The sequence below is a fragment of the Serinus canaria genome, chromosome 3 (assembly GCF_022539315.1).
Source record: "Serinus canaria isolate serCan28SL12 chromosome 3, serCan2020, whole genome shotgun sequence".
Lineage (NCBI taxonomy): Eukaryota > Metazoa > Chordata > Aves > Passeriformes > Fringillidae > Serinus > Serinus canaria.
Genome location: NC_066316.1, coordinates 22,114,534 through 22,125,108, shown reverse-complemented (window position 1 = coordinate 22,125,108; position 10,575 = coordinate 22,114,534). Strand labels below are relative to the sequence as shown.

The 10,575-nt window shown below is 51.6% G+C and overlaps 1 protein-coding gene across 1 annotated transcript in view; it reads left to right on the top strand.

Moving 5' to 3' along the window:
* Positions 1–484: 484 nt before the first annotated feature.
* VASH2 (vasohibin 2) overlaps positions 485–10,575 on the top strand; it is a 34,912-nt gene continuing 24,821 nt past the window's right edge. The window contains exons 1-3 of the mRNA XM_030236062.2: positions 485–1,009; positions 6,109–6,197; positions 8,511–8,567. Of these exons, the coding sequence (XP_030091922.1) occupies positions 701–1,009; positions 6,109–6,197; positions 8,511–8,567 (455 nt within the window). The 5' untranslated portion in view covers positions 485–700. The remainder of the gene's footprint in view (positions 1,010–6,108; positions 6,198–8,510; positions 8,568–10,575) is intronic.

The following is a 10,575-nucleotide window of genomic DNA, read 5'->3' as shown; positions in this document are numbered from 1 at the left end:
TTAACAGCGGGTCTTCCAGCTCTGCTGGAAAGAACGAACAGCCCGGCTCTCTCCGAGGACTTCCATCCTCCGGCCTCCATCGCTCACTGGGGACCGGGACGCACGGCTGGGCTCGGGCTGCGCTGGGCTGGGTTCAGCTTGAGGGGATCGCAGCGGCTCGGAGGGGCCGGGCTCGGCTCTGCTGGGCTGGGCTGGGCTGGGCTCGGCCGGGCTCGGCCCGGCTCGGTTCGGCCCGGCTGCGGGCCAAAGCGCTCGGACTGCGCCGCCCGGTTGTGGTGTCCCGCACTGTCCGGCAGGGGGCGCCTCCGGGCGGTGTCTCGGCCAGTGGCGGACCGCCCCGCCCCGCTGGCCCCGCCCCTCTTTGTTGCGGCGACCAATGGGAGCGCGCCGCGGGCGGGCGGGCGGGCGGTCGCGCGGTAACGCGCGGCATGGCGCGCGGCGCGGGGCGCGCCCCCTGCGCGGCCGCGGCCGGTACCGGGGTCGGGACGGGGCGCCCGGAGCGAGCGGGCCGGCGTCGCTAGCGAGGGACCGCCCCCGCCCGGCCTCCTCCGCACGCCCGTCACGGGCGCACACACACACACACACACACACATACACATACACACATACACACACATACACATAAAGAGCGGCCGGGCGGCGGCGAGGCCGTGGCACACATCCCGGCGGCGGTCCCGGTCCCGGGCATGGCCGCGGGGCCATGACAGGCGTGGCGGGCCGCGGCGGCGGCTGCCGCGGGAGCGGCCGGCGTGCGGCGGCCGGCAAGGAGGGCGGCCGGTCGCGGAGCGCCCAGCCACGGGCGGCGGGCGGCGGCAGCGGGAGCGGCGGGGGCTCGGAGGAGGAGGAGCAGGAGCAGCAGCGGGACGGCGGCTCGCTCTTCCTGGTGAACAAGAGCGGCTTCCCCATGGACGGGCAGACCTGGGAGAGGATGTGGGGCCACGTGGAGCGGGTGCACCCCGACGGCGGTGCCGTGGCGGCGGCCATCCGGAGCGCCGCCCGCCTGGCTCGGGTAAGGCGGAGCCGCCGAGTGTCCCCTCGTGCGGGAGCGGCGGGTGGCACCGAGCCCGGGGTCGGCGTCCGGCGGCCGCCGCGTTCTGTGCGCGTCCAGCGGCCGGGCAGGCTCCGGGGCCGGCTGGGAGCGTGTGACACCGCAGCCCGGAGGATGCTCTCGGGGCACTGCGGAGGAGGACGGGGCATCTGCTGTCCGAAAGCGCCCAGAACGGGGTACGGGCCCTGCGGGGTGCTTAGGGGCTGCAGTGGGCGACCTGGGAACAAGCAGAAAGAGCTTGCGGAGAAAAAAACAGAAAACAAAAGTTAAAAGAAATCTTCAGGGACTGAGTGAAGCATTTTGTGCAATTTAAAGCAGGTTTTTCTTTTGCTTTTGGAACACAGGTGTTTCCTTAAATACAGCCTTGCTCCTCAAATGTAACAAGGGATTTAAAACTCAGACATTTCTTTTCCAGTATGTGGAAAGATTCCAAATGCTTTTGTCTGGTACGTTCCTCAGTACAAGTCCCAAATAGCTTTGCCTCACCCAAGTCTTTTTCCTCCAGACAGCAAATAAAATGTTGGATGTCTGCTGTTGTTCCAAGGCTTCCTGACACTGTGCTGCATTACTGATCACAATGTCTTTAACACACTCTGCTTTGGCAGACTTTGAGCTTGATTCAGTCCTCCCATCAGGCAGCATTAATGTGAGCTGACCGCTGAAGTCTGGCTTGGTTCATACCCCTCTGCGTGCTGGGGTGAGATGGTTGGGCTGCTGCTGTCATGGTCCAAGCTGTCAGTGATACTGACATGAACCATATGCCTGTTCTTTTCCTGGAGTAGAAAGGAGATTCTGTGCACAGGGAAGTTGAAATCTTGTTGTGTAGGGCTGTATTGAGAAGGTGCTTGTCAAATAAGCTGCGGGCTGAAAAGGCCTTTTCTGCAATGATCAGTCCAGTGCAGGTGCAAAAGGGACCATCTCTCTCCTCTCTGCTCTCCTTGTGCTGGAACCAGCCTTTGTTTGGATGGGAGAAGCATATCCAATTAAAGAATAATCAGGTTATGCTGAGTTTGTGGTTCATCTTGTACTTACACAAGCACTTGAGGTGGAAATGAAGGGGCAGGGACTGGGGAGAACTTCTTGTTTCAGCAGCCTGACCAGCCTATGCCAGTCTAGATGGCCTGCAAGCCCATTTGGTGTTAAGAGGTGGCAAAGCACATGCTAGACTTGACTTTCATCCTTTACTTCCCAGCTCCAGAGCATGTAGCTTTCACTGGTGACACCCGTGGTGACTGACAAAGCATCTGGGGAAAGACATGCCAGTGTGCTGGCCTGCACACTGTATTCCTGTGGGAATGTCCCAGAGAGCACTGCCCATGGCTTCTTCCTCAGTGCCACAGCTCTGGGCTCGCTCTCTGTAGCATCTGTGTAAGCTGGGTAGAATAAAAATGTTTTGAAATCTGCCTGGCCACATCATTTGATGTTGATGATCAGTGCCCAGTGCTGTAGGAGTTGTACTCCTCCAGAGTACAGATTTTGCCCAGAAGCAAAATCCCTGTTACAGTGATTAGTTTCTTCAGGGGCTGGAGGACCTGGTGCCCTCTGTGACTAAGCAGCTCTTGCTGGCTAAGTGTGGCACCTCTGGGGTCAGAGAGTGGTTTGGGGACTGTCTGGTCCTTATTAGGGCCGGCAGAGCTCAGGTGAGCAAATGAAGGTTAGGAGCAGGGTTGTTTTTGCCAAAATGGTAGTGGATTACCAAAGTTGTGATGGTAATTTCTGGGTCAGTAGGAATGTGAGTGGAGACTTGCTCCTTAAATGGTGGTACAGATTATTTTAATTGGCATGTGCTGCAGGGTATGTGTCACCCTGCAAAGGACCAGGTACTGCTGTTTGGGAGTGATGAGGGAAACTTTTGCCTGTGAGAAGATGATTTGTAATCTGCTTGCATGGATAGTTGGTTCAGGCTGAGTGAGTGGCATGTGCAACTGCTCCATTTCTGCATCTGATCTGTTCTTAATCCCTAGTGATGGGAGAGAGTTTTCATCCCCTCTCCAAGGAGCTCCACTTGATTGCTCTAATCATCTTGGCATTAGTCTCAGCAATCATACACGCAGGGTGGTAAGTAGCTTCTGACTGTGCTTGTGAGGTTGCCCTTACTGGAACAAATGCAAGCTGCAGAGGTGCAGGGCTGCATCTCTCTCGGGAGGCAGAGTCCTTACAAAAAGCTGCCTCTTCTGCACTTTTGGAACCTGTGGGGTCCCCACCTCTGACTGTTGGCTTGAGCTCTGCAAATAGTGCAGGCTCACAGTTTGGAAGGGCTGTGCGATCCTTTACCTGTTCTTGGAGGTACTTGGAGATTGTAATAAATTAAACCTCTCAGAAGCTTTGAGGACTCTTGCCTGTCAGCCTCATCCATGCTGAGTAACAGTGTGCTTGCAGGGGGAGCTGGTAGAAAATGACTTTTTGGTCATTAAGTGAGACAGTGGATTCGGGCAAAAGGAGCTCCTCACAGGATATCTGTGGTGAAGTGAGACTACAGCATTTCCAGCCATGGGATGAGTCTCCAACTCTGCCATGTGGTCTTGCACTGCAGCAGCTCCACTGTCTGGAGCTGCTATTCCTTGGAAGACTGATAAAAGGTCAAGGCTTTTCATCTGACTCGTCTCTGAATTTCACTTGCTTTACAAATTCATGGTCTGTAGTGCTGTGTCTGCATTTCCTCTTGCCATCCATGACCTCTTGCCTGCTCCTTGCTGCTGTGGATGCACACCAGGAGCTGGAGGGCTGCATCCTCAATCACAACAAAGCTGTGCTTTCCTGCACTTGTGTTGTGCAGCCCTGGCTTCTGCTCCATTCTGGGTGGGTGCCTCCTGCATCTGGGGTAGGAATAGTCCTCCTGCATCTGGGGCAGGAATCAGAGAGGGAAAAATGTTTGGAAGGAGTGGGAGTGGCATGTGGCTCCCACTGCCTGGCCTGGCTGGCAGCATGGTGTGTGTCCTGCCTGCCCTGCCCTGGAGAGAGGAGAGCAGTGCTGCCCTGCTGGGCTCAGGCTTATGGATGCTCCTCCCTTCTTGCCTGAGATCTGGAGGGGCTTGAGCCTTCTGGCTCAGCAGGCCAGCTGAGGTAACTGGAATATGTTCTAGTGGGAAAATCCTCTCTTTTCTAGGCCATGCTCTGGTATCTGATAGCATCATCCTCCTTGGCAAATGTGATCACCCCACCTTGGAGATGGGGAGCACCTCACCTGGAGTCTGAACCTCTATCCTCTGGTGAGGGTGGCCACTGTGGGTTTCAGGAGGGGCTGTCTGTTCACACTGCTGCTGTCCCTGTGGGATGCTGTCCTGGGTCCCACAGCAGGGTGAGGGCTGGGAAAAGGGTGAAATCCCCACCTCTGCAGCAGCCAGGCTCCTCACTGGCTGGGGCTCCCATTGCCTCCGTGTGTTGTGTAAGTGCATTGCATGCACCTAGAGCTTCTGTATCTTTGAAGGAAAGGACTGAGTGTATTGGAGCAGAAATGGCCACCCCAGGAAGGTGTGACAGCCCTGCCAGAATTCCCTTTGTCAACTCCTTGCTGCTTCTGGAACTTGAGCCTTATCTGGTGTGTTGAGTCCAGGTGTGCCTTCGTGCTGGAAGGGACAGGTGAATAATTCATCCAGCCCAAAGGGGCTGGGTGGGAAAGGAACCTGTGGAACCAAAAAAATTTCTCTAATGAAGAGCTTAGGCATGAAAATCATGATTAAGAAGCACTAATGAGCCTTGCTCATGACTGCCACTGGTGAGAGGAGACAGCCCGTGTGTGCAGGCGTGCCGGCGCCCCTGTAGCACTGGGATGGCGGGGGTGAGCTGGAAGCCTTGCCATCTGCTTGCCACTTACAGCTTATTTCTGTGTGCCAGGAGTGTAGGAGTCTCTGGTTTGGTGTTTTTTCCCCCCTTCTCCAAGGTGTATTTACTGTTTCACTGTAGTAACTTGCTGCGTGTAGTAGATTTTGTTGCCTTGGGATTACCGGTACTCATTCTCTGAAAGCAAACACACAATCTTATCAGAGGTGGGAACTGGGAGAAAAGTCTTTGTGGCAGAGATGCCCCATACCACCTGAACTTGCTGTTCTTAAGAGTTATTGCTGACTTGAAGTATTTTAAGTACAGTGATATGTCCTTTATGAGCTTTAAACTATGGTAACGACAGTGTGGTCCCACAGACACTTTTCTTTGCACCTTGTCACAGCTGCCCAGATTGCTGGCTCCTGAATTTGAATCTGCATTAATATACAAATTGCTTCCTCCACTGTGTTTGTGAGAATTGTGCTGACTTCTTTTTAGCTGTGCTGCCCACTTTAATATCTGCTGACCCTGTATTTTGCAGTCTCACCCCTGAAATAAGTGGGCTTGGGACAAGGCTGTGCCTCTTTCCTGCATGGCTGCAGGCTCAGGAGCCAAATAGCTGTGGGGATTAAACGTGGATTGAGGGCCTGCCTTCTTAAAATGCTTAGGCACAAGCAGATGTCTTATGAGATTTTGGAAAAATCCCATTATGTTGCCAGTCTATATCTTTAAGTGTCTTAATGTCATTAAATATTTGGGTCCCAGGTGGTCTTCTAGGTGCTGTGCTCTCCCTCCCCAGCAAGCATGCTGCAGACATATGGCAGATGGGAAATTATACAGCCTAGAATCCTTGTCTCCTTTTATCTTTCTCTTGTGGTAAAGGAGGCCAGAAATTAGACTTGAAATGGCTTCCTGGGGGAGGGAGAACAGCAGAGTCAGTAGTGGGACTCTGCTCATCCAAACTGCCCTGTGCAGGAGGTGGGGGGGGAATGGGAAGCATGAGCTTTCTGTGCTGCACTGCCTGCCTGCCTAGGGTGGTGTTTGAGGGATGCTGGAGGCTCTGGTGATCAGCCTGCCACGGCCTCTCTGTGCAGGGCAGGGCTGGTTCTGCTGCTGGGGCAGCCCCCGTGGTCAGCAGGATGACTTTGCCTGATGCTTGAGTTCACGTGGGGCTTAAGTCATGTGTGCTGCAGTGTTGTTGTGTTGCACTGAGCACATGCCACTGCTCAGTAAATCACTTAGCTGCTCTGCAGGGAGCCCTGCCTGTCTAACCTCTTTATCTTTTTTCTCGTGTCCAGCCCTCAGTGCCACCAGTGCCAAACTACAAGCTCTCCATGTCAATCCCAGAGTGGCTCCAGGCAATACAGACTTACATGAAGATGCTGCAGTATCCTTCTCGAGTGGGTGTTCTCCAGAAAGGAGGCTGACTTGTGCCTGGTGTGAATTAACAGAGCTTTTCTGGAAGCTTTAGCTGGTTGTGAGGGCTTGGGATCATTTTGGGGTAAAGGGATGCCTCCAGGGATTTGTGATAGCACCAGCAGCACTGAGCTTGTCATAGCAGTCCTCTGGGAGATGCAATTAACTTCAAATTATACTGAAAAATTTAACTGAAGTGACATTGGTGGGAATAGAAGTGCTTATTTTGAAGCTGATGTATGAGGATATTATGATTGGATCATGATGCCTGGAGAAATAATATGGCATCTTGTCATAAAGCCACTAAGAGAGAGCCAGTGTTGTGGCAAGCCCTTTCTCCCTCTGCCTGGGCAGCCCCTGTGGGTTCCCTGAGGATTGCCTGTGTGCTCAGCCTGCAGGGAGTGCTTGTCACTGGGATGAAGGGCACAAGCAGATGTCCTCCTGCCAAGGTGGGCAGGCCTTCCTGTGACACAGGAACTGACCAAAGGCATCTCCCTTCCAGATGTTCCAGCTTGCTTGGGGGGTTCATCAGAGACCTACACATCTGTCTAGCCTGCCTGTCACTGCCCAATCCCTGCCTTTCCATTGCTGACAGATAATTTCAGGGAAGGTTGCTGGCCCAGATGCTGCTCTTCTGTTTCCCTTTTTCCCTAAACTCTGCCTTTTTCTGTACATGGGGAAACTGGGGGGGAGGAGGAATGAGTGTAAAGTGCTGGTAAGGATTAAGAAGGATATGGGAGGCAGCTGGAAGAGCATCCAGAAATAGCAGGCAGGGTTAGCTTGGGGGGCAGTCGTGGCTGGGATCAAGGCGACAGCCGAGCCTGGAGCTGCAGCAGCTGCACTGGGCAGGGGGACGGTGCTTTTCTCTTCTCTGTGGAGGCCACCTGGCCAGGACAAGAGACTTCTTGCTCCCTGGGATTGTGCCAGAGAGGATACCGTGTCATGCAGAGCTCCAAAAATGACATTATCCCCCACCTCCCCCCGTAGTGGTTTTGAAATCCTGCATTCTGCTATGTAGCAGGAGCAGCCCTTAGGCACAGGGTTTGGATCTGTGTTCAGAAAAGCTTCAAAGTGGGCTGGGGAGCAGCATCTGGGCTTCCTTTGAGGGCTGAAGGAGGATGTATGCTATGTGCAGAGCACCCTGAAAGGGCCTCCTGAGTTAGTTTTGAAGGCAGGAGGGAAGTAAAGCCTTGTTTGTGGAGAACTCTGATCTCTAATTGAAGTCAGTTCAGCGCATCCTGGTGAGAGCTGGAGTTTTTATTTAGGCTCTGGCTATACATCCAGCAGCTGTGCTATTTATGCCTTGCCAGCAACTCTTAGCTTCCATGGGGTCACTTGCTTGTGCCCTGGTATCTGCCTTGGTATCACCAGTTTTACTGGCATGAACATCCTGATGGGAATAGAATTTAGGTGCTAGGTTAGGAAAGAGATTCAACAGGAAAAGTAACCTAGCAAAAATTAGGGCAGTGTGATTTTTTTTTTTTTTTTTTTTTTTTTACAAAACTCAGTTGGGTTTTTTGTTTTGTTTTTGTTTTTACTGAACAGATTTTTTTCCTGGTCTGATTTATTGCATTGCTGCTTGAGCAGAAATGCACAAGGAGCAGGGAAGAGGCTGCTTCTGTTGGTGCTGCTGTGGGGCAGCCTGTGGTGCTGAGATTTGGTTGACTGTCTGCTGGCATCATTTATGATGAACTTTTCTGCAATTAGTGTTAGCTAATGACCTTGACATGCACATATCTGGTGGTTTTCATTTCAAGAGCATTGTGTTTTTAGAGAAGGGTTTATATTTTCCAAGTGTGAAGGGATGCCCCTGCAATGGTTTTGGTTGACAGGTCACATGTGAGCCATGAGGCTGATGGAGTTAAAAGACTTCTAAAGGAAATAAGTTTTTTCAGACCATAGATTATGTTGATTGGTTTGGGTAGGCTATGAAAGCTTTCTCTTGCCCATGTGGGAGACTTTTTTCCAGACTTGCAACCTAGTAGTGAGCAGGACCTAGTGGAAAAGAGAATTTATAACCTTCAAATGCTGAATTTGAGTGTCATTTTAGATGGTCAACCTTAATACATGATTCTGCACCTACTGCTGTTAATAAGTCATATAAAAAGACAAGTGAAAAGTTTTGCTTTATTTTACATGCCGCATGTTTCATATCTGAGAGTCAGTGGCTTTTACTGTGTGTTTTGTGTTTCAGCAGGAACTCAGAACTGAAATTCACCTTTTCAGCAGCGTTATTTTGTTGCCTGACTGTTCAAGTTACTATCCCTTAACAAACAAAATACAGATACAATCACACGGGAACACAGTTCTTCGAGATCAGAAAAAGCAGACCTCTGAGTGGGTAAGTGCCACTGGAATTGCTCTAGTGCCCTTGTCCCTGATCACCTGGCATTCCAGCACTGCAGCACATGGCCTGGGAGGGCTGTGTCCTCTGTGCCACAGCTCCTCTGGCAGGGCCAAAGCTGCCTCTCTTGCTGCCTTTGCAAGCAGTGTCCCAGGGGTGCCAAAAGGACCATCGAGCCCATCCAGTGGAAGGGCTGCTCTCACTCAGCAGCTGCGTGGGAGCTGCTTGGCTGCAGGCCAGAGCTGCATGCACAGGGCTGGGAAAACTCTCCTTACTGGTGTTGGGCTGGGAGGGCTGGGCTGCTTTTCTGGAAACTGAGTACATCCTGATATTCTGGTTGTGCTGAAATGCCCTTTGCAGGTGGTAGGAAGGGGTTAGCTGTGTGAAGTGCAGCAGGAGTTTGGCATCCTGGGCACAGCAGTTTTCCCTGGAGGCTCACAATGGACTGTTTAGGTTGTGTCTGTGCTTCTGCCTTGCTGCTCATCTTGCTGTTTGTCTGTGTGGTGGGCTTGTGCTGGTTGGTGATGAGTTGTGCAGTGCAACTGTGAACATGTGCCCAGGGAGCCTGCGGTCTCTTGCATGTTAGAAATGCATCATACTTTGGACAGCTCTTTAACAGAACCTGATAAATCAGCAGGTTAGGGCAGGAAGGGTGTTGACAGCATTTTACTTTTATTTTAGGGTGAAATTAAGATAAGTAGAATATAATTACTCCCATAGACTGCTCTGTCTCTAGCTCTTCCCAGTTCTCTGTCAACAAACTAATGGTTCCTCACTGTAAAATTCCAGTTCCCATCTCAGCTTTGTGCTTCAGGTTTTCATCTGGCTGACAGCAATCTTTCTCACCTCCTTTATCTAATGTTCACTGCTCTGGTGGAACTAGTTTAAAACAAATCCTGTGCCTTGAATGATAGATGGGTTTACAGAAGCTTAAACCAACTTTCAAGCTGCTCACTCATTTTTAAATTTGTCCCATTACTTTTTTTCAAAGGAAGTGAAGGATGAAAATGAATTATGCTCAGCACTTACCACTTAAAAGGTCGTTGTCTTCCTGGGCTGGATAAAAGCCTGGCTTAGAGGATGGTGCTCTTTCCTAGAAAGGATCAGATGCAGTGCTCACAGCTGGAGATGTGCCTGTGGCTTTGAATCACCTCCCAAGTGGAGCCATTTCCTCTGTTTATCTGCCTTAGTGTTTGCTTGGGGGCGAGTGTCTGACTCCTCTCTTGTTGCTGCTTGGAACTTCTTGGGATAGGGTGGCAGGACTTAGGTGCAGTTAAGGATGGTGCCCCTGGGAATGGTCCAAGCTCTCAGGGGCTGCCAGCTTTCCAGGCACAGTTGCCTGAAGGTGTGTGCTGGACCCAATTAGTGTAAATTCCTAAGGTCTGTGCTGCTTTGCTCCTGGATTGGGTAGATGGGAGTGCTGGAGGAGTGGAGCTGTGAGGAGCAGATCCTGCTGTTCTGCTGTAGGGCTCCAACACTTGCTTGCCTTGGTTTCTCCAGTTTTGAGAAGGAGAATGCATGCAAGGCTGTCTGAAGCTCCTGTCATTTTTATGAAACCAAAATTCCTGTTGTTTTTATGAAACTTAGAGTTTCTGATTTAGATTTCAGATCTTTTCAAGTTTACCTGGCCAAGTCAGGAGGATGGGATCAGACTATTTTCAGTGGTCCCCAGTGACAGGACAAGGAGCAATGGGCAGAAGCTGGAAGTTCCATATGAGTATGAGGAAAAAAACATTTACTTTGAGGCAGACAGAACAGGCTGCCCATAGAAGTTATGGAGTCTCCTTCTGTGGAGATATTCAAAACCTACCTGTGCAACCTGCTCTAAATGAAACTGCTTTAGCTGGAAGGTTGGGCAGATGGTCTCCATAGGTCCCTTCCAACCCCAGCTTTGGTGTTTCTGTGTGAATAGTGTGTTGAGGTGTGCACAAAAGCTTCCCTTTCCTTAATCTGGCCAGTTTTCATCAAAGCTGAAAAATCACTTACATCTCCAAGTTATTTTTCT